The sequence below is a fragment of the Tyto alba genome, unplaced genomic scaffold (assembly GCF_018691265.1).
Source record: "Tyto alba isolate M040663 unplaced genomic scaffold, T.alba_DEE_v4.0 Super-Scaffold_26, whole genome shotgun sequence".
Taxonomy (NCBI): domain Eukaryota; kingdom Metazoa; phylum Chordata; class Aves; order Strigiformes; family Tytonidae; genus Tyto; species Tyto alba.
This window is the reverse complement of record NW_024881300.1, coordinates 22,644,393-22,667,838: the sequence shown is the minus strand read 5'-3', so window position 1 is coordinate 22,667,838 and position 23,446 is coordinate 22,644,393. Positions and strand designations below refer to the sequence as shown.

The following is a 23,446-nucleotide window of genomic DNA, read 5'->3' as shown; positions in this document are numbered from 1 at the left end:
AGCCAGATTCTGCTGACAGCTGTGGGAGTGGGCTGTTCTATTCTTTTCTAAGCGCACATGTAAATAAGAGACATATTTCGTGGTCTCCGTCTCATCTCTCCATCGCCAACAACCCTCCTACACGCTCTCCTTGCAGCCAAGCCCGTGCTCCCGCGCGCCGCCGGAGCGTAGCTGAGCTCCGGGGGGCACGTGGCGAAGCTCCGGCGCTCGCACGGGCGGCAAGGGACGGCACTGCCGCCACCGGCCCACGCCGCGCGGCGCCTGAGCTGACACAACCTGCCCCCTTGGCCTCTCCCCCGCTTGCTCAGCGCGCTTCCTAAGGGGGTAGCTGGAATTTATCCAGGAGCCCTCACAGCTCCCCCGCTGCGATTATTAGAAGTCTCATTGTGATGATAGTGGGGAATATTGGACAGAATCGGCAGCTGCTGATCCGAGAGCAGACGTTCCCAAAACCGGAAAAGCAAGACAGCACTTTGCAATGTAAATACGCCAGCTGGTTGCAGAGATCTTAATTACACGTAAGCAAGTGTAAAACAGAAAGAGAATGGTCGCATAACACTTAATAACTGCAAAACTTCATAACGATCCACGTCTAGATCACTACGGACTAAATTCGTAGAAACGCGCTCAAAAAAAGGTCTGAGTTGCGCTGCTCGCAGGGGGCTTCTCCACGAGCTGCTGCTTCCCCGACACCTCGCAAGAACAGTTGTACTGCTTGGTTACAAGGCTCCCCGGATCAGCTTTGGCACTGGCTCAGCTTTAACCGAAGCCAACTAAAAGATTTTTCCTCCACCAACAGGAAGACAAATCTTGCGTTTGGCATAGCTCACCATTTTCTCAGCTTTAAGTAATCATTAGTTTTAAGCAGAACAATTGTCATGGCCAAAATTTTCCTGCTCAAGCTGCACTACTTGCATACAGAGCAATTTTCAAGAGTTCAGTTCACCCCTTTGGTTCCCTTACACCGACGCAGCGCTGCCGATTCCGCTTTGCCCCGCACAGACTTCAGCAGAGTGGGAGGATTGGTCCGGGAAGCAGCAAGCAGCTGAACACTCCCCCCTGAGATCATTTTGTCTGATCATAATTCCCATTGGGGCACAGCAGAGATCCTGTGCCTCAAATACGAGTGATGGGAGCTTGTCAGGTTTGTAAAATATAATGAACACTGGGTGTTCAAGGCCCATAATCCAGGCAGCCGCCCAAGCTGGCAGCCGAGCAGCGCCTTCACACAGGGACAGAGGAACTAAACGCTTTGCGCCTGCTGGAAGACAGAATCATGCGCTTGCTTGTTGCTTGAACACGGCAAATACACGACCCAGGACGTCCTGGTGGGCAGTGTCTGGGCACAAGAAGCGGCGTTCCAGGGCACTCCTGTCTCGGAGCAGAGCAGTGCCCAACCACCCGCCCGCGTCTCCCGGGGGCAGCGGCCAAGGCCCCCCAGCCCAACCTCGGCGGCACGGAGCGCTCCGCATCCCGTTCCCTCGCCGTTCCTCCCCTTTATCAGCCAATTTCAGCACACCCAGGAAGGCACTCAGACCTCCTGCCCACCCTCTGCAAACCGTCAAGCCAACTAACAGTTACATTTTTGTCACGGAATCTGGGTGCGTGGTGAGGCCGAGGAGACCAGCACGGCTCTGCTGGCGCTCCCCAGGCAGCCGTCATGTCGTCACCGTAACCGTGAACGCTGCCCCCGTGCTCGGCTTTAGTTCTTCACTCAACTCCTTCTCCAAAGCACCTGAAGGAAGCAGAGCACACACGCCCAGCTTTAATTTCACTGAGAGCGTTCTCACAGGGTGAAAGCTGAGACAGCGCCTGCATTGTGCGGGGGACCTGGCAACAAATATTTGCTGTGCGAGAAGTTCATCGCAAGGACAAAGATTTGGAATTGTCTTTTTTAATCCTCAAATAAAATGGGTAAACAAGCTTAGTTAATGCCTCCTTTGTTGACTGAGCAGCTTCACACCTGTGGGACCCATCGCTCAGCGAGCCAGAAGAAAAGAAGAAAAGCAGAAAGGAAGGTGAAGAGGCTGGCTGGCCCCCAGCACCTCGCCGGAGGAAGCCTGGGCAGGGGAGCTCGGCGCCGGGCTCACCCTGACCTGCCCCCACCATGTACGTGCCGTCCTTCAAACACCGGGAGCTGCGGGAAGGGTCTGCAGGACGGCAGCCCGGTAAAACTCATACCTGTGCTGGGTGCACCAACGCTCTTCTAAGCTTTGAATTACTTTCTAAGTAATTGATGGAGAAGCGGGAAGATGTCGATGTGGCTTCTGTAAATGCACCTCAAGATCTTGGGGAGGCCGCACCCGTGTGGAAAAGGGATGGTAGAGGCTGCTTGGGTTTCCACAAGGCATTGGACAAGGCTCTTAACGGCTCTAAGAAGCCCTGGAACGAGACTGAAGGTCTCCCTCGCCCAGGCAGTTAATTGGTTGAAAGGAAACAGCAGCAACAGCAAAAAGGCTCTGTAACAAATGGGAATTGCCAAGCAGTTGTCCCAACGGCAAAGAGCAAAGGGACAAGATCTGACGATGGCAAAAAGTTACTTAGAGCAGCCAAAATGCAACTGAATGCAGAGAGCACCAGGAAAACGGTACTTAGAAAAAAAAAAAGGTACGTATGTCAAAATCCAGGTAAAAGTGATGCCCGTGGAGAAAACAGACACATTTCCACCATCCCAGCGGGCACGGACGCAGCAGCCCGTTCCACAGGCTGAGCAGCTGGCGCTTGCGGGGGGCCCTGCACGCCCCTGGACTCACCCCACGCAGGAAGATGATGCTTTAGCCAACACACGCCTCCCAGCTTTAAAACTTTCCACTGGTAGCAACCACACTGTAAACGTCCCTAAACCGTTTTCACGGTTCATGACTTGGTGATAAATGTGAAAAAAATTCCTATTTCCAGTTTGAACTGCTCTAGCTTCAACGAGTGGCCTTTTTTAGAGCACCGCCTTCCAGATCGAAAAGCCCTTTGACAGTTTCTACTCCACGTGTGAGCACCCCCACGGTACAACGCTGTATCCTGCCCTTTGACAAGCTAGATTGGGCTCAAGTCTCACCGTAAATAATCTTCTCCAAGCTTTTAATCATTTCCATGACGCGTCTCTGCATTTTTCAAAGCCAAAGGCAGAGTCACAGTATTCACCCACTGCAGCCCTCGGCGCCAGGCAGCCATCCCCCAGCTCGCTGGCGTTGCAGGGAGCGTCCGTCCCCTCCCAGGTCACTGCTGAGCTTAAGCAAGCATGGATTGCTCTTTGGGGCGGGTGTGAAATGTGTTCCCCGACTGCTCATTGCCCTTCCACTGCTAAATCTTTCAGTTTGCAATCTGTCCTTGGGGATTGTTGTATTGGTTTTGTTAAATCAGGCACTGTGCCTTGCAGTATCGATTCAGATGCCTTGCAGAAGCCTAAGCAGCACATCAGTGTATTATCAACTAATCTGGAATATAAAAATATCATGTTGGACTGATAAGATCTATTTTCCATAAACTTACATCGACTGACCCATTGCTGAGTTTAAGATCTATGTTAATGTATGACTATGTGGCCTGTCACCTTTATGCTTTAAAATGCAGCTAAACAGAATTTCCCAGGTCTTTCCCACTGGATTTTCTTTGGCTCAGATTTAGACTCTTCTGCTGGACTCTTGTTCGGACAGAATAAACAGAAACTAGACCACCAAAGCAGCCAGGCAGAACGAGGGACAAACGTGGCTTGCAATAGGATACCCAAGAGCCCCTGCAGCCCCGGTGAACTCCAGGTTTCCCTGGCAGATAATTCACCATAAGAGACGAAGCAATGGACGGCAGGGAGAGAAGCCCTGGGGGCAGGCAGACCTCTGCGGGGACCCGCTGGTGCGCCCTGGCAAAGCAGCGTGGGCCGAAACGCCGGACGCTGCTGCTGGCAGCCACCAGCCCCGGCAGTATCGCAGCCCCAGCGGCGCCCTCCCGTCCCAGGTCCTTGGCCTGCGTTTACAAAAAGGCAAAGGGTAATTCCACAGCCAAGAAATTCCTCTACACGACCTTCTGGGGAACAGAGCAGTTTCATGGAAGAGAGAAGAAAAACCATGACTGACAGGAGGTTTTCACCAGCGGGATCCCAGTAGATCGCTCCCATTTTTGCTGCCAATTCAAAAAGATGAGCAGCTTTGCTGTAACACGTGAATTAGGAGCCAGTGTCCGACACCAGACACTAGAACACGAGTTCCCTTTATTTAGCAGATCCCAAAGCCACAGACCAACGCGCTGGAGGAGCGGGCAGGATTCCTGCCTCAGTGCCTGACACACACTCACACTGCCTCTGCACTGGTGGAGGCCAACTACACGCTACACAAAAACAGCAGAAGAGAGAAATATCCTCGTCTATTCCAAGACAAAACCAGCATTATGTGTAAATCCCAAATGGGTTTCTTTTCCCTTCTCATTTAGGGAGAAGAGACCGGATTTATTTGGGTTTTTTTTGCCCCATCTGGTGCACATTCACAGTAAGTATGATTTTTGTTTCCCAGGCATGTGTCAGATCAAGACCTCACAGAGAAAGAAAAATCTGCATTTCAAGCAGCCACACATCAGTTCCCATCTCTGGCACTGCCGCACGCAGCACAGAAGCACCCAAACAAACCAGGATTCAAGGTATAAATTGTTTGACAGAACATACATTTTAAAGGGACAAGTACAAACATTACAAAATGAACAGAACCGCTTTTAAAATACTTATATTTGTTTAACCGTTAAAAACAGACACGTACAGAAAGAGGTAGCAAAGCTAACAATTTCCTGCTGCTCCGATTAGTGTTGCCTGCATGCACTGGGAAATCTGCTGCGGAACCGAATCTCTGGACGTCTTTTCTGGAAAGGACCGTAGACAACTTGCAGCTTATTTCTGACAATGCTACGTGAAGGACTGCGGCAAATCCACAGGCTCACTAGCAGCTGTTTCACGTTGTCTGGCTTAACGAAAAGGCATTGAAAGAAAAAGGTTGTCTGTGGTTTACTTCAGAGCGAGAGAGAGCGAGAGAGAGAGCGCACACGAGGACACACACGCGGGGGAGACCACACACAAATGTAAGAGAATACCGGGAAGTCGAGAGGGAAGTACAGCAGGTCTGCGGGTCCAGAGTTAGGGTAGAGAGAGGTCGGTATTAGCTTGGTCCCATGGATATCGACATCGCTTGACAGACTCACAGCTAAAAGCAAGGCAGAAAAGGGTAAGGGACGCAGAACACCGCGTGTTGCATGCATGCGCGCTCTCTCACACCCTCTTCTTTCAGGCTTTCTGAGGTCCCAGCAAGGTCACTTCAAGAGGTTCTCCCATCCAGCATGTAATAGCGATACATTAAACCTATGACCAGTGCTCCGAAGATGGGGATTAGCCATGTTGACCAGAAACTAGAGGGAGAAAAAAAAAAAACAAAAACAACAAACCAAAAAAATACACACAACATAAACCAGAAGAAAGTATCGAGTTAACAATTCATTCGAGATGCTCCTGACTTACTACGTGTCTGTTTTCAGCCGGCAGCTCTCGGGACCTGTCTCCCAGCAGCCCGCAGAGCGGCCAGAGGGGCCGTGGCTCACAGCCGCAGCCCCGTGCCCAGGGCTCTGCCCGGCCCCTGCGTGAGGCCCCGACGCCTGCAAGGGTGGCTTGGTGCCTTATAAAATAGCAGCTGAATTGCTGAAGTTTCCAGCCTGGCATAATACAGAAACCAATTTGGGCTTTTTGTTGTTAGCTGTTTGTTTTTTTTTTTTTTTTTCCTTAAATAAGTCAGACTGTAATTTGTGCTATACAAACAGCTGAGTTGACTCAAGGATGGAAATTGCTACAGCTATCCCACAATAAATCTTCCTCACTCAAACCAGAGGCCACGAGCTCACCTTCAGCAGCCTCCACAGCAAAAAATGTTCTGCCTCAGCTATGAAAGACTCGGGCCCTGTTCTGGTTGTAAGGATTTTCAACTAAACGGGGCTGATCACGGTAAAAATCCTCCCCCCAGAAAAATGCACATCACTGTGTTGCATCACGCCGTGGCCTGCAGCGACCACCCAAATAATCCCTGCGGCGCAAAGGCACTGCCACGCGGCCCGCAGAACCGAAGCTGTGAGCACCAGGACGCCTGATGTGCTCAGCGTGGGGGGCCCGGGGCCCCCGGCTCTGCCTCCGCATCCAGCACGGGAGGCGCACGCCCTGGCAGCCAACTCGGTGCGCTGCAGTTTGGCAACTTATTTAGGGGGGCAACTTATTTTGGCGACTGATTTTATTTGCCGGAAGGCCGGTGCGGTAATATCCCCAGTTTTTTTTCCTGCCCATTAGAGTTAATATGTAGTTCTACAAACAGAGCGCCCTAACCCCCCAATTTCTTACTCATATTTTAAGAGATACCATACCTTGCTTGGCCTGAGGATGTCATACTTGGATTCTGAAGGAGGAAAGAGGGAATTAGCAGGGGAAAAAAGAAACACGAAACACAAGCTATGAAGATGCAAGACTGAACATGCGATGACAAACACGGAGGAAAAGTAACCCTGCCCTCCCCAACACCCTCTGCCACAGCGCGGGTGTTTCTGGGGACGTTTGCCCTCCTCCTCACCTCCACGTCCTTCCCGTCAATCCCATCGCCGCCGCCTGGAACTCGCTCCCCTCTCAAGAGCAGGCTTTGCTCGTCCCCTCGCACAGCAGCCTGTCCACCCTGTGCCGTGGCCGATAACCGGCACGGGTCACCTTGTCCCCGGGGTCCCCTCGCCAGCCGCCGGCCCAGCGCCCCGTCTGCTGGCCTGGCCGCTGCCGCGCACACCCACAACGTTCTCTTCAACTCCTCCCTTGCCCGCAACCTGCTTCCAAACTTCTATACCTCTCCTTTCATAAAACTCCGGGAATTTAAATACTTTTTTCCAGTCGGGCAAAATTCTCATTTAGGCTTTTATCAACTCTGCAGCTTCTTCCTCCATGGCTGCTGCTGCTCTCCAGTTTAACTAATATCTACCAGCCAAAACGTATCACCTCTCCTGCCCCTCCTAAACAGAATTATCTCCATTTCTTGAGAGTTTTTCTGCCATAGTACATTCAGCGGATGCTAAACATTGACACTTATCTGTGGGGAGCTACCTATGAGCTGCAGCACAAGAGTATACATGTACTTTTTAGCATGGTTTTTTTTTTGGCATGTGTGATCACCCCCTTTTTATTTTTACGTTGCTGTCTTCTATCTCTTGCTGCTATTTTTCAATTATAATTGCCCCCCCTTTTAAAACAGATGTTGTACACTGGAGAAAGACCTTAGCTGTACATAACTCACTGGACTATCTCCTGAAAAAAGCAAAATCTTTGAAAAAAATATTTAACTCCTATCCAAGGGAGCTACTCATTACTACTCATTTCCACGCACATTTTAGGCATGTGATTCTGTTCATGAAACAAGAGTTGAACCCAACAATACATTTTAAGCCGGATATATGCATAATCATGCAGTCCCATGTCATAACTAAGCGTGGGCTTTACCCAGCCCGAGTTACTCTTCCCGTGGCTGACGACAGCAAACACTCCCGAGGCCTTCGGCCGCCGCTCTCCCTGGTGCCAGGTTCCTCCTCGATTCCCGCTACTCTGCGAGCGGCCCCGCTTCCAACAACGTCGAGTGAAAGCGCTGCTGAAGGCTGAGCTGTGCCTGGCCCCAGCCTCCGAGCCAAGCGAGACGAGAAGCCAGCTGCGAGGCACATGTTTACCTCCCGGATGGGATTCTATTTATTACCAGCGCGCCCTCGCCATCCATTCCAAAGGCATTTTTGCAACACTGTGCCCTGTTCTAATCCCAGAGTACCTGAGTTTTAAGCAACACCAATGATTACTAGGGCAGTTAACAGAGAATTCTTGTTTCGCAGCCAAGCCCACGGTGGCTGGGCCTGTCTCCTGGCTCGAATGTAACAACACCATCAGTTCAGTGGTCAGGACACAGCGAGTAATGCAAAACAATGGTCTGTGGCTCAAGGTGTGGAAATACCATTGCTGATGTCAGGGGACAGAGGGCACAGAAACCCACTTCCAGTTTCACAGATGTGACTGCTGAGCTTCAGAGCAAAACTGAAGGTATAATTTGCTTGGAAGATTTATTCATTACTGATGTTTGTGTAGACAAAAAGCCAAAAGCTCCACAAGGAGAAAAAAAAAAAAAAAAAAAAAAAGAGGCATGTGACAACTTCTTTGTTGATTTTGTGATCATAATATAATTTCCACTGCGTTAAGTTAAAACGGAAAAGTAAAACACTAACAGCTTACCTTAGAACCTTCTTTTTTACGATCGTGCTGCCAAGGGGAAAAAAAGAAGAAAAAAGATAAGCACTGACTTCAAGAGAAACCTGCAGTCTTTATGAGGGAATTGTTCTGTACACAGTCCTCATCACAGGGGTAATTGCCTGGACTCAGTTTTCAAAGGAGTTGCTCCTTCAGCACCCAAAGGCACCGTCTTTGCAGCAGGCAGGAAGCTGGTGTTTGCGCCCTGCCCCTCTGATCTCTCACCCCCCTGAGCTCTAAATTACAAGGCAAGGGGAAGTTATGGTACCACCAGCCAAGGCAGGAACTGATTAGATTAGCTTCTTTAAGTGCCCCTGATGTAACTGTAGTGAGAAGTCTGTTCTGAATGGTGGAACAAGAAGGCTAATTTAGTTTTCTTTCCTCAACAGAAATCCTGGACAACACAGAGACTGCCTAAACCCCTTAACTACTTACTTATTTCCCAAGACACATCTTGGTGTATGTGTTTAGAGGGTTACACAAAGGAGAGTCACTTTGACACAGTCCCATGCTGTGTGTGAGAGAGGCTGTGACAGCCAGCTGGTCCTTACCGGGTGGATCTCCCCTATGTAGTACTGCTTGAGCATTTCCCTGGCATCTGTGGAATGCCCGACATCTTCAAAGCTCTCTGTGGCATCTCTACCAGCTTGTTCAAGCAAAACCTCTTCTCCACCTGGATGCTGGAAGAGAAGTCTTCAGGTGAGCAAAGGGCTAGATGCAAAAAAAGTACCAAGAGTGTCAGCAGCCTTCCTTCCAACCTCTTCTGTGCATCACAGATGCCTCAAACCAACACCCTCAAAAAATATTGCAAAGATTCAATTGCCCAACCTCTCCTTCAGGAATTCACAAAGAACGGCATGTGCTGCACAGCCTGGAATATACCTTAAATAATAAAAATCCTCCCAAAGAGGCGAAACCCCAACACCCACAGGGAAGCACAGCTTTGTCCCCGATAGCCAAGCTATCCCTTCTGTGCTTCTGTAATGGATTTGGGCAAGAAAATAATACAAAAGAAAGGATATCCTCATGTAGCTTTTCATGGGCTTCACTGTGTAAATCAGACTCCATTGCTTGCAGAGGAGCCTCTCCTGCATGATTTTCACAAGAACCTTCCTGAGGCAACTCAGCTGCTAGCGAAGCACAGGATAACACTGCCTTTACAGACACCAGTGGAGGAAAGGATATTCTACTTCTTCAGATACTACAAAAAATAAAAGTATTTGTCTGATAGCCTCTCTCTGCACATAGCTGTGCACTGAGGAATGGAGAAGAACAGAAGAGAAATGCATCAGGTTTTCTAGTGGCATAAGAAGTTACAACTCTAGTGTAGCCTCAACAATACTGAACGTGATCCAGTGTACAGCCACTCAATGACCAAGGGAGAGAAAAAAAGTGTCAAGAAAAATTATACTATTTGACATTATATATTGTTTTCAGAGATTCAGAAGTTACAACTATAAAAGTACCAAATCCACAACAACACTGGTGTTTCTGTTGGTGGCAGACAGTCACAGACAACAGTGAGACCAAGTGGTACGAACTGACAAAAAACCCCGGTGCAATTGTGTTTTCCTTGATGGGTTGGGCTCTTCTCTAGCACTGTCAATACCATAATTCCAGGAACAGATTGGCAATGGAAAGCGCTAGCCACAAAGACGGCAAATTATAATCTCTTTACAGTGTGAACGTGAACAAACAGTTCAGTTTAAACTATCAGCTAATCCACTTAAACCAATAAAGCGGTCAGGCTTCTGCGTGCACACACAGGGACTAACCCAGTTTTCTAGAGCATCAGGCAAGGAGCACTAAATGTGCGGGTTGAAAAGATGAGACTTGTTCCCTGCTGCCTGAAATGCCTCCGACAGCTACAAGCCTGGAACAGGCCAAGAGATGTTAGGCTAAATTTCAGATCAAAGGACTATCACACCTGTTTTCTCAGTAGTATCCTTTTCCTTCCCACAGACACAGAACAGTTGTCATTGCCCCCCCTCCTTCAGCTTGTCTGTTTTTGCTGCCAGAAGTCTAAATATTCCCACTTGGCTATCACACCTCATACCAAACACACTCAGTACGGACACAAAACAGTCCAGTTGTTTACTCCAGTGAGCTGCTGCAGCCAATTCTGCAATCCTCGTATCAGGGCTCTTTATTCTGAATAAATCCCTTTATTGTCCAGGTAGGTAACAAAATCAACGTGGAGCTTTCTCAGCAGCCACGAAGGGCAAAGTCTGCAGTCCTAGGACACAGTTTGGTTAGCAGTCAGTTATTAGCTTGCCTTGGCTGTAAAACCAAGCGAGGCTCCACTCTACTCAGTCCCCCTGTGCCTGGCTACAGGTCTTGCTGCCATTCCTCCCACACCAACCCTCAGGCTCACTCGATCTCAGAAGGAGTCAGATCAGGGCCTACTACCCTGGCAGAAAACCCACCCTACAAAAAAAGAGAAGGAAGTGACTATCTGCTGGTGTAGCTGTGAATGAGCTCACCAGGGAGTTGGATGTATATGTCTGTTTACTCAGGGGAGTTAACAGGAGCACAGGCTGCAGCAAGACCACCCTTTAGATCATTTCTGTGCCCCTTAGATCACACACTCAGACTTGGCTGCACATTTCCTATGCACAATACCCAGAACAACTGCCCAATTTTCAGCTATTTTATAAGCATGCTTGCAAAGACCCACAGAAACCAGGGGATGGGAAGTTGGCCATTTACGCCTTCTAGGAGAACTCCTTAGGGATGTCTCACCAGACATCTCATTTCAGATGGAAAAATATCAGAACTGAATTTTAAGAAGACAACCTTGTTTTCCTAATCATATACCCTAAAAGGGCAGACAAAAACCTGCAGCAACAGGGAACACGCAGTGGATATTGGCTTTCAGTGGCATCCAGCCTCTGCATATACAAGAAAAACGGTGAAGAGATAAGAATGGTAAAGTTTACTCCTCTTTACATCTTTGGGTCTGAAGCCATTATATGCACTTGCTAAATACACAAATAAGAAAAATAATTATTTATTCATGCACATCTGTCCTTCACTATAATCACCGAGGCAAAAGAAAAAACTTCAACACATTTTGGCATATCATATTTCTGAAAGGACTCTTTAGTCTAGACAACCACAACTCCAGCCAGACAGTTCTTACCTTGTCATACCCAAGCAAACCTAAAACTAGATTATTTATACAGGAAGTCATTTACTCTGCCACAGAACTTCTCAAAGCTACAGCTCCTGCAGGAAAACAGGACAACTGAAAGTCTTGCAAACTGTGGGGAAAAAAAAAAAAAACAACCAGTACTTCCAGAGGAAACAATGGCTGAAGAATGTCTGTTTCTGAAAAGAAACAGCCAAAAGCAAACAAGAAAAAGAGAGGTGGGCCCAAGTGCCAGTACTCAGAAGTTTTCCTCACCAACAGTAAGAACTGGAACCTTGTTGTCACAGGAGCCTTCAGCATACACAATAAATGAAGTACACGCTGACAGCAACATTAATAGTCTTGAAGCCCCAGATCTGGAAGGATATGACCAACACCACAGAGCGGAGAAAACAGTTTCACAGGGAGAACCCTGTCACTTGGAAGAGAAAGCACCCCAGCCATCACCAGTACAAGGCACCCCCAGGCCCTGGCCCAGGCGGTGCAGAGTGCAGCCTGCTCTTGCCCCACTCAGGAGATTTAGGGGATGAGAAAACCCAAGGCTCCCCCATGCTCTGCAGCACAGCGACAGCAAGCGCTCTCAAAAGGATCATTTCAGTATGCTCTTTGAATTAAGTTCTCCAAATTCCAAACTGGGTCCAGAGAACCACCGCAGAAGTAGGGAGCTGTACGACCCCATACTCGCTCCAAGCTCACTTTAAATGTCACTGATGCTCTAAGGTGGTGAGCAAAGAAAGTTTGCCCTTGATGACTCACTCCCTAATTAGCAGCTCATATAGTCCATCTGTGTTTGGCCAGCAAGGTTGTATTTTTTTGTGAGACCTCAGAAGATGTTCTGTTCGTGCAGCCTTTAGAAGGAACACGGAGCAAGCAACAAGTGGCAGCAAGTCAGAACTGTAGGCAAGCAGCAAAGGCTTCTGAGAGGCAACGCTGAAACTCACTGCAGGAGGTGAGAGCCTAGAGTGGCCTCTTCACAAACTCCCAGCGCCTGCCTGCATACGTCTGGCTGGCAACTGCTCTTACAGCCCCACTGTAAACTACAAATGAGCTCAGAAACAACATTGAGCTCTCTGACTAATTAGATTGATGGATCACGTAACGCACAAGATCATCAGGTTGGGAAAGGAGGCGAAAGCTTTCATTCCTAGCCCCTAGTATCAGAGAAATAAGCCAGGAAAGGGAAGAGTGTTACTGTGCAATAACAACGTGGCAGCACCATACAACAAACCAGAAAACAAGAACAAGCAGCCACCTAGACAAACGGTGCTCATCAACCACACATCCCTCAAAGCTTGTTTTAAGGCACACAACAGGTTTCCCCAAAAACATCTCTGCAAAGCTGGAGCAAGTCGGCATAAGCAAAACCACATCTTGGGCATGCCTCCTTCTCCCTCACAGAGTTCTGGTTTCAGATACACGGGAGTACACAGAAATTAAATGCAGGAAGACAAAGAAGGGCATTCCATATTGGTTTCTTGCTGCTGCCGCAGTAAGGAGGTAAGAATCTAAAAACTTGCTGCCTCTTTGGTGCAAGCAACCATCCAATACTTCCCTCCTCTTTACTTTCACCTCAATGATAATGCTCATAACTACCAGCTCTTCCACGCACAAACCTTACCTTAGCTATATACTGGCCTGGAAGGAGCCCAACTTCTGTTAGAACCAGAGATTTTAAAGAGAAGCTGTCTGTAGTAGACTATTTCCTTCTTTTGAAACACAGTTTGAAGAGCATTATACTTGAAACCAACTGACCAATTTGGGTTAGAGTTGTCACAACCCAGGCTCATTCCACTTGGAAAGTGGTTCAAATGGATTTCTAGTCCCACTTATCACAGGTTTCGGAAGCAGCAGCACATGCCAAGACACAAAGCAGTGGTGGCTGCTGTGGCCTGTGGACTCAGATAACAGACAAAAGGGTATACGGGAGAAACACGTATCTCCAAACTCTTCTAGTTGTGTAAAAATGGAGGTAAACCATGGTGCTGTATCGTAGGAATGCTTATGAAAATAAATCTATTACAGGCTGCGCACAGTTAAAAGCCACAGATTTTAATACAAGTGTGGTGAGGGCCTAAGTGTGAGCAGTACCAGACCCCCGAGAGCCTGTCAGGGAACTTCCTCTGCTCCCCCACTCATCGTTGGCGCCTACCTGAGCAGCCAGCCCTTTTTGCAACAGCCATAGTCCACACTTGCTTTTCTAGACCACTGCGATCAGGAGTAATGACACATATTCTGGTGGCCCAGTTACCTAGATTTGGGAGAGAATTATACTATCGCCGTAAGGCTGTCTCAAATTTCGAACCATCACACTTCATTTCAGGAACTTACAGGCTTTCTGAGGCACAAAGAGATTGCAGTCTCAGAAACATCTATGAAATTTCAGTTGCCATCTTTGTACTTCTCCTGCATTTTGTTCACATTCTTATAATTCAGCAGAATTTTGCTAGGTGATAAATGTCTTAATTGTTACTCCTATTGCACAGTAAATAACAAAGTAAATTGGAAATTTAAACTGATCTGTACTTCAAACAGCATACAGATTTTGAGTTGGCTAGCTAATGGCTGACCTGCTGTACTTCATTTGCAAGAATCACGAAGCAGAATTCGACAATCTTTTAGCAGTGAGGCTTCTTCGAGATTACACAATCCCTCCAAGGTAACGCTCCAGTGGAATTCAGCAATCCTGTTCAAATAATCTGTGACCAAAGGCCAGAAAAGGCAACAATTAGACACTGCTTCAGTGACTACACAGGATCAAGGGGAAATATTACCCACTGAAACCCTGATAGCTGCAGTTACAACAACTTTGAGCTCTAAACCAGAACACTTTATCAGACAACTGTAACTTTCAGACAAGACAAACACTCCTGCTTCTGATCAGCTACACATTGTTCCCCTGCCACTCAACTGATTACAGTGGGACAACAGATATAAAGCATACTTTTGCTAATAAATTAGGCCTTGATCTACATTTATAAGTTTCACTATGTCAGCGAGGGATGTACGTAGCAGAGTGTTATGTCAACCATGCTGGCACAGTTACAACAGTAGCCTTATTCTTCTTCCTTTCCCTAGTCCAAGATCTTTTTGTCAGAAAAACAGAAATGGGATAAAGGGCTTGGAAAGGGCAATGTGAAATATCCTCTCAAGGTAACATTCAGGGCACTGCTAAACGTGGCCTGCTGGGGGGAGTGAAGTGTTTTTCTGGGCTCATTTATGATACTGAAGGTGTCCCAGGGAGCACATCCCACATGCTCTTACACACGGAATGCCAAGATGAAGACTGTGACCACCACGCAGTGTCCATGCTCTGAAACACAGCGTCATTCATGTGGGGGTAATTATCTTGAAAACATTTTTTGAACTCTTAAGCCTGAAAAGCGATAAGCAGCAGCCATAACTGGGACACGGAGGCAAGCGTAAGGACAAGGCACACAGCTTCTGCAAGTACTGTCCCAACCTCCAGCTGGTTTTGGCTCTACCTAAACCCACAGCCTTTTGTTATTTGTAAAACAGCAGCGAATTGCTTTTCCACATCTTTGCCCAGTCTACCCCTGAATCTACTTAACCTTCCTGCATCCACAACAACCTTTGGCAATGAGTTCCACTGGTCTGCTCCCTGTTGCACGAAGAAACACCATTTGTTTGTGAATGAGTTCCACTGGTCTGCTCCCTGTTGCACGAAGAAACACCATTTGTTTGTGCTGAACCTGGCTCCAGCCAGCTTCTTTGGTGTCCCCTGCTTCTTGTACTAGACTCTTAGATGCAGGCAAACGTGACAGATTTCAGAAACTAGTGGAGTAACAACTGTTCTTCAAAATACACCCACCACAGTGCCCGTTTCATTTGATCAGCAGAGGTAGCTGGGCCCACAGCTTTGTACTCTGCTGCACTCTCTGGAATCTGACAGATGCTAGATGACAGGGTTGGCACCCAAACGTTGGAGGGGGCGTGCATGCAGAAGGAGGCAGTCAGCTGCCCAAAAAATCCTCATGTACCAGCTGGAAAACTCCTGGTCTTGTGAACTGACCCTGGAGCAGGAATCTGAGTATCTCAATTCTGCTCGTAGCTCCACCATTAAAGAGCTTCCTGAGTTAGTCACACTCAACACAATTGTCTTCTCCTTCCCACCCCAACAATAAGCTCTCTACTGCACAGTGTACCTCTTGCTGTAGATGCACGTGACTAAATGTGCAAACGGTCCCTCACCTCGGCCGGACCTGCAGGCTCTCCTATAAAACAAACAGCTGAGCACCAGCTGATATGGTAATTCTTCATGCCACTGCCGCTCTGCAGCACTGCAGGACCCCAGGCACCCTCCCACTGCCCCACATGCTTTTCTCTCCAGCGTACTGGGTGCCCAGAGTCTCTCTCAAGTATCAAAGACCCAAGACCAACAGCAGCTCAGCAGGCAGCTTTTCAGATCCTGCACCTGACACAGAGACATCTGTAAACAGTGCTGGAGAACCAACAGTATGCACTGGTGTGCAAAGGAGCGAGCAGCCAGGATCCATTCATGGTCCCACAAAAGCAAGATTTTTCATTACAAAAGCTATGAACAGTGCAGAACTGGCTATGGCAATGGCCAGATCAAGCCACCATAGCAAAAGACAAGTCCCTAATTTGTTCACTGAAATATCTTAGAGGCTCTCTTAAAATAAATGTCAGGAGAAGACTCAAAGCGAAGGAAGCATCATGATGCTGGATCCAGTGAACAAGACAAGTGTGTCCAAGTTTATAAATAAATACCAAAAGCTACTACCTCCAGCTGTCAGGCCACTGTAAAAAAGCTGCCAGGTTATAATTTTCTCCTCCTATCTGATGAGCCTCTACACCTCACCAAAGTAGCTTTGTCACTATATGTTATGACTACATAAGAGACATGTTCTAATCATATACGCCTGAAGGAAAATCAGAGTTTAGTTTAGACAAGCAAAGCCAACAAGCAGCAACATGCACATTTTCAATGAAGTGCTCTTCTTTTAGAGCTGATTATGACTAACTTTCACATGTTACTCTGTAGATGCTACAGCAGGTTTGGTGTTATTTTAAACTGGTATTTTAAGCTGGGATAAAAGCCCTTTGAAATTTTTTTACCATTTCTTCCCATTTCAGTTTTCAGTTCCAAACACAAATGATACCGCTCTCAACCTTCTTAAAAACAGAAGGCAAAGCATCGAGCCTAGAAGCAATTTTTGACCCCACAGCCCAGAGAACTGGGGATCAGGCAGCAGAGACTGCATCACTTCCAAATCGCTGGTGCATGGTCACCTCTGGGAAGGCACCAGTGCAGCAGAGGCTCACCTGCTGAATCAGCTTTAAGTTCTGGGGTGACCCTGGAGATGTCAAATTTGAACTACTGATCTAGCCCGATCCTGTTTACCCCACAAGACCAGGAGTATTGTGGCTTAAGGGGAGCTGCACCTCCCACGTAAGGCATGCTTGAACAGATTTCCTAAGGAAACAGGAGTTGACTCAAAACGATTCGAAGCACATCCCCTGCGCTCGGGATGGCCTTTCCCGTTCCTTCCAGGCGTCTCCTGCCTCAGGGACACGGCGGGGGGCTCCCCCCTTCCCCTCGCACACCCCCCCCTCAGATCTCTGCCCCCCATGGCGCCCTCCTGTCTCTTATTGTTCCCCCCTGCCCCTCAGGCCCCCCCAGGCCCTGTCCTTCCCCAAGCCGGCCCCTGAGGGGACGGGCCGGGACCCCGCCCCGCGCGGCCTCACCTCCTCCAGGAAGCGAGTGACATCGTAGACGCGCCCGTGGATAACCAGCCAGGCTTCGCGGCTCGAGTTCCGCTTCCCCACCTCCTCCAGCGTGAACACGGGCCCGGGCCCGGCCCCGGCCCCGGCCCCGGCCCCCGCCGCGCAGCCCCCGGCCTCCGTGCGCTCCGCCGGCTCCATGCTGGCCGCCAGCAGCTTCGCGGAACGGCAGAGGCGTGGCCCGCGGCAGCCACCGTAGCGATGGCGGACCCGCCCGCCCCCATTACCGGTATCCCACGGCGGCTCACGGCCGCGTCCGTCGGCCAATGAGGAGAGGGAAGGGCGGGTGCTGCCGCCGGCTGCAGCCAATGGGATGGCGCAATGCCGGGCGAGGGCCAATAGGGAGCGGCCAGAGCGACAGGGCGGGAAGGCGCTGGGCCTCGCCTCGCCTCGCCTCGCCTCGCCTCGCCTCAGGGAGAGCGGCCCGGCCCCGGCCCCGGCTCCCCCGGGGCGCAGCTGGCGGGCAGCCGGGCCATCAACCGCCCCGCAGCGAGGTGCCTGTCAGCAGCGCTGCCCGGTGTCCATCCCCGGCCTCTGGTAACTCTTCCCGTCCGGCCTGTTGGGCGGGTGAAGGGAAACCGGGGTGTCTTGGGGACGTGCTCGTTCCGGTCCGGGACCGTCCGAGCTGGCCTGACAGCCTGCGGCTGGAGCTGCGGCACCCCAAGCCCAGCTGCAGGCCCCTTTACGGGCTGCCTCGGGGTTGTCTCTGGTGGCAAACGCGGTCGGAAAGGCCGTGCGGCAGTGCAGGCCACCCCCGGCAGCTGTGGGGACAGGGCCACAAGGTAGCAGCTGCTTCATCAGGAAAACGTACAGGATATACACAGGCAAGAACCACTTGTCAGGGTCCCTGGGCTGAACTGCAGTGCTCCTTGGGTGGGCTTTCGATTTTTGTTTTGATTCTTTCTGCGTGTAGATAAAATAGATGGCCATCTCACAGATCTTTAAATTGAGCCAGTGGAGGTGCGGCACGCCTCTAAGGGCTGCGTTTGTATCAGCTTCTAAAGGAAAGCGTTCCCATGCAGATGTGATGGGGCACTTGGCAAGTTCTCTCATCCCTGCCAGCCACGTTGAGCAGGTTTAGGGATGAAGACTGTTTGGAAGCTCAGGAACCTGAGTAACTTGTAAACCTGATGGTTTTCATTCATGTACTCGCATCTGTGGCTGTGGAATTTATTTTCTTACACTTGCAGTGGAGGTATAACACTGGACAGTGGACTGTTTGTTTTAACGTAACTGCTGAGGAGCAGAAATGCCCTATGTTGTAAGAAGTGCTAACACTATTACCAACATTGACTAGAGATTAAAGGTATATGCAAAGAGAATTTGAGCAGGCTAAGGTCTGTGCAGTTGGCTACAGTTGGGATTTTAAAAGGAGCTCAAGTGAAGTAGATACCTGTACCTGCATTGCCATTAAGCTGGGATCTCTATGGGAATGAGACATACCTAATGGTACAGTCTGGGAGATTTATCAGCTCAAAGATGTTATCCTAACTAACCGTGCTGTCTGTCCACATCCACTTTTGTACAAAGGCAGGCTAGGTCCCTGAAGGTCCCAGGTTGTAAGTCAAACAAATGTTCTCAGTCACTCTCTGGTAGAAAGAATGGTATCTTTTCTTACTTAGGGAGAAATTGCTTCAGTGATGCCTGCCAACCATAGTCTGTAATCCAATTACTGTTGTAATGCACAGCCTTTCCAAATGGCTGAAATTCTGGGTGAGACCTGGCATGGCAGCTCTTTTTCATACACTGGCATCTCCTGGCCTTGTCCTGCTGGTTCTGCACAAGGAAATGGGGATCAAGGTGCAATCAAAGTAGTAAAGAAATAAAGCCACTCTACTAGGTAAAGTGCAGGGAGGGAAGGCATTCGAGTCAGATTTGCGTAGGATTCAAATCCATCTCCTGCTGTGAGTGTGTTCTCTGTCTTAGGAAGTAGGCTATAAATTTGGATATACCACAGCAGTAGTTGAACTTTACTGAATGTTTCACGTCCTTTGGTACCTGGTGTGCTGGTGACTTTCCCTCATGTTGTTCCGTAAGGCGCTCGGTTCTCACAGCTGTACCAGAGTGTCTTTGTCAGGGCATTTACTGCCTTGTGCTTCCCAGTGGGCTTGTAGTCTTATCTGAATTCTTACTCATACTCTGCTGGCACAGCAAACTGGGGTTTCTGCTTCTCCAAAAGCCTGGTAGATAGTGCAGCACGTGGTTGCATGCTCTGCCTTTGCTATGTTACTCTGATGAATTGTATGCTTTTGTGTGGCCACCCTCTAAATTAAACTCTGTTACTTTATGACATCTATTGAGACAGCCATAAAGCTAGAATATCTCAGTGCTTTCATCTATGATAACTTTTTTTTTTTTTTTAACTGAGGCAATGCATGCACACTTGAAGTCCTTTAAATACACACTCGATCCCCACTCATTGCCCAATAAAGTCTGCAGTGACTTCTTCCAAGCCAAGTGTCAGAACCAGTACTCTCTACGTGCTTGGGCTATGCAAAGCAGCTGCTAAAGTCATGCTGTTCTTGAAATCTTTGGCCTCCTTTTCCTCTCTAGTTTTGTTATGGGCTGGAGGGTGCAGACCTCACGGCTTCCTCTCCAGCTATTTCACAGCAATACAGATACTTCATCTGTAAATGCAAATTCAGGTATCTTCTATTCGGGCAAGTCCATACATTTACTTCACCAGATACTTGTATATTGTTGAAGTCTTAGCCTGTTGTTCTGAAACTTCTTCACAGTTACCCAATCAATAGCTCAGTCTCAACATAGCTTAAATATTGAGCTGCTGCTGCTTCTTTTGTTCCTTTCTGTATATCTTTTTCCAGTCATTAGGGGTGTTTCCCTGATTCTGTGTGTAACCCGAGTATTCTCTCTGACATGGAACCATTTCTAGCTCCTTGCACTGATCTGACGTATCACCTTGCAGTTCCCCTACCGTCTGACCTTGCTAAGAAGCAAGCTCCCCTCAGCCAGGCTACATCCTGTAAACTAGTGTGGAACTGCATCATTGTGCACCCCCGTTGCCACACCATCCTTCAGCCTGGCCTTGGTAAGCTCAGTCACGTATCATTTCTCACACAGAGCTGCTGTAAGGATCACTCTGCCCTCTTGCTTTGACCAGCCTACCCATCTCTTGGCACATTTCTGCTGGGCCCAGCCCTTCACTGCATCAAAACCTATGTCTCTTTTTCTAGACCCTTCCCAGCACATTCCTGCCTGTCTCGATTTCAATATAACCTTTGCCTCAAAGCGGTTCACAGCATCAGTTTCTATAACCTATTTGATCAATTTTTTTAGTAAGTGCCTTTGTGCTTTCTTCTCTGCAGCTTTCATGCCTGGAGCGTTTCTCCGTGTATTTTGCAAAGCAATCTCATTATCTTTCTCAACAATTCCCTTTTCTGTTGGTTTCATTGCTGCCTGTTTTTCTGTAGCTGTCCACTGCCTTTCTAAGACTACTTGGCTCAGGGTCTGTTTTGCACTTGTGCGTAACGTAGTGGCATCCTGGTCTGTGAGCAGGCTTTCTAGGCATATTAGCAATATAAATAATGATCATGGTAACAAGCAAGCTCTATATTTATTGAGCAACAGAATTAAATCGCTGCTCTTCCTTATGATTATTGAGCCCAAACAGAAGTCAGAAATCTGTCGTGTCTGTCTAGAGATCAAGCCTGTAGGGCAGCTGCTGTTGTCTTCTGTTCAGTACAGCACCGCGCACGCAGCCTGTGCTGTGTGACAGAGAAAAGAGTGCGTGGTGACCAGGTGCCCCTGGTGACTTTCCTGTTTTCTTTTCCACTGTAACTCATACAGAAAGACAGACACGAGACCGCAGCAACGTGCAGATCTTGTTCCCTGGAATGTTTTCTTTCATCTGTAATCACTTCATCAAAATCCATAAATCAACTAGTTAAGACTAAAAAGCACAAACACAACTGTAATTTGGGTCTTCCTGCCCAGTGTTTCTTTTGGCACGTGAAACACCAAACCTTTTCCTGAAAAAATTGATGATGACACCGGGCAAAGATTTGGTGAAACTGGACAGCAAGGCCACTTGCATTCCAGGCCCACTGCCTGCTTCCACAGTCCCCGTTCCTTTTCATTCATTGTAGAAGAGTCAGAGAGTGAAACAATGGTTTATATTTCTGTATTTACTCTGGAAATCACACTTTCAGGCCCAGTTTCCAATGCTGGGTGCTGTGAACATGTAATTGGCCCCGGCAGGCCATGAAACAGTGTGGGAAGGGGAGATGCTGGTGGGCAGGAGGACGAGGTGATGGCAGCCCCAGAGGGGCAAGGACAGGAGGGAGAAGCAGGGGGTTGCGGAAGTGGACCTGGTGAGCAACAACTCCGCTGCTTTTCCTGAGAGAAGCCTGGCTTGGAGATGGCATGTAGTCCCCAAATGGCTTTGTCCAGGTGTCTCAGAGAGAAAGCTCACTTTTTTTCCTTGGGAGAGGACTCTGAGGACCCTCTGTTCTGATCTTTGAGCAAAAAAATAAATTAAATGACTCAAAATCCTAAACCTGTACGGGGCTGGTGGGATCTGCCAAAGTGGGTGGCACATCTAGTTGGAGAGGTGTGTATCTTAGGTGCAGAAGGTACTGAGTTTTTCAGAAAACATGGAGTTTTCTACTCAGGAGAGCAGCGGCGGTGTTTGAAAGGCTGTGGGGGCAACCAATCTTACGCTAACGCAGGGGCCGATCGGCCTCTCCTTGAATCAAGGGGAGAACGGTGACGCTCAAGAGCCCCGGCCCTGTCACCTGTTCTTGTGACAGAAAAAGAACAAAAACCATTTTGCTCATCAATATTTCATACAGAAAAGTAATTTAACCAAAGCACGCCGCTCCATCATCCCTTCAGCCCAGGAAACAGCCGTCGGTTTCTCTCTCTGCGTCCTTCCCAACATTGAACGGCGCGCACTCGCCGGCCGCGTGACACGGTTGTGCCGTGCCCCGCTCGCACGGCTCCCTTTCTGTGCTTGCTCTCCCCAGGGCAGTCACGCTGCCCCGCGTGAACAGCCACCCTTCTTTCTTGCCCAGATTATTTTTATCTCCCTTTGTTTGCCAATAAAAAAAAAAAATCCCTCCCAGTTTTACCGTTTTCCCTTTGACACATGGATTTTTCTCATGTGTGTTTCCTTCTCCTCTGGCCAGGGGTGGAGGGAGGGGAGTATCCTGGATAACCTAATGCGAGAGGAATTTTCACGTGCTTTTTCACCTCAGGTGAAATAATCTCCAGAACGGTGTCAGTGATGTTCCCAGGGCCAAAGCGACGCCGCCTCCGAGCGAGAGATGTCCTGGAGCGGCAGAGAGCCACCCCCTAATCTAGAGGATCCGCTTCCCTCCGCAGGGCACCAGTTCTTGGCACCCGGGGATTACTGGGGAGCCAAAGTTACACAAAGCCTGAGTAACTATGGCAAAATCTCTGCCCCAAGACGCTGAAATGGGGACCTCATTCTGTTGTTGCAGGTTAGGGGAATGATGTCTGCAGCTGGCTGGAGTATGAGGAAAGGGCGTCAACGGTGTATGGAAATGTCCTGGCTGTTCAAAAGACTAGAATAAAGAGCATAAAGTAAAGAAATAACCACAAATAGTGTACAAAACAACAGCTCCTCTCTAACACTTGAAGTGTTCAACCGTGTCTGCAAATGGAGGTTGTGCTTAAGCCTTAATGTCCTGCCCCGAGTTGGGCGTCGAGCCGCCTCTCCCCACGCTGAGGCCGGGCCGGTGCACGTGGTGGTTTCTGTTGCCCGTTTCTCGGCGGGACGGCTCGCGTGCCGGGCGGCTGTCCGTGCTGGCAGGGAGGGCACTGACTGGTTTAGGTCCAACAGCCGTCCCCAACCCGGTGTGCGAGGTGGAATGCACAGCTCGGGGGATCTCTCACTGTTTACAGGTGGCCGTTTCCCTTCTGTTCCCCGTTTCCCAGCTGAAATAAGGTAACCAGTGCTCCAAAAAACACTGGTTCTGCTGGGAGAATTGAACTGGTGGTTGGAAGAGGGTGAGGAAGGCGTCCTTCCTCTGCCTCTCGCTCTGTGTTCACCTTTTGGCGGGCGGGGAATGACCTGCGAGCTCGTGGGACTCTATAGATGAGCGGGTGTGCCGCCTGGCTCAGGGCTGAGCATGCCAGGACCCGGGTGCTGGGCGCAGTGGGTGCAAAGCTGCAGGCAGGCTGGGGTGGGCCCTGCCCCACGGCTCCCCACACCCGTGGGGGGCTGGGGGCCACTCCCCACGGGGGCCAGGCAGCGTGGGTGCCGGCAGGAGCCCGCC

The 23,446-nt window shown here is 49.2% G+C and overlaps 1 protein-coding gene and 1 long non-coding RNA gene across 2 annotated transcripts; one reads left to right on the top strand and one right to left on the bottom strand.

Annotated features, from left to right (window-relative positions):
* Positions 1-4,690: 4,690 nt before the first annotated feature.
* On the bottom strand, positions 4,691-17,396 carry LOC104358525 (cytochrome b5). Its single transcript, XM_032994832.2, has 5 exons — positions 17,151-17,396; positions 8,824-8,952; positions 8,258-8,284; positions 6,376-6,407; positions 4,691-5,379 (listed from the first exon to the last, which is right to left on the bottom strand). Exons 1-5 carry the CDS (start codon positions 17,325-17,327, stop codon positions 5,289-5,291), a joined length of 456 nt encoding a protein of 151 aa, XP_032850723.2. The 5' UTR covers positions 17,328-17,396; the 3' UTR covers positions 4,691-5,288.
* Positions 17,397-17,594: 198 nt separating this feature from the next.
* On the top strand, positions 17,595-22,756 carry LOC122153900. Its single transcript, XR_006165745.1, has 3 exons — positions 17,595-17,723; positions 20,113-20,235; positions 22,403-22,756. It is a non-coding gene; the product is annotated as an uncharacterized LOC122153900 (long non-coding RNA).
* The last annotated feature ends 690 nt before the right edge of the window (positions 22,757-23,446 follow it).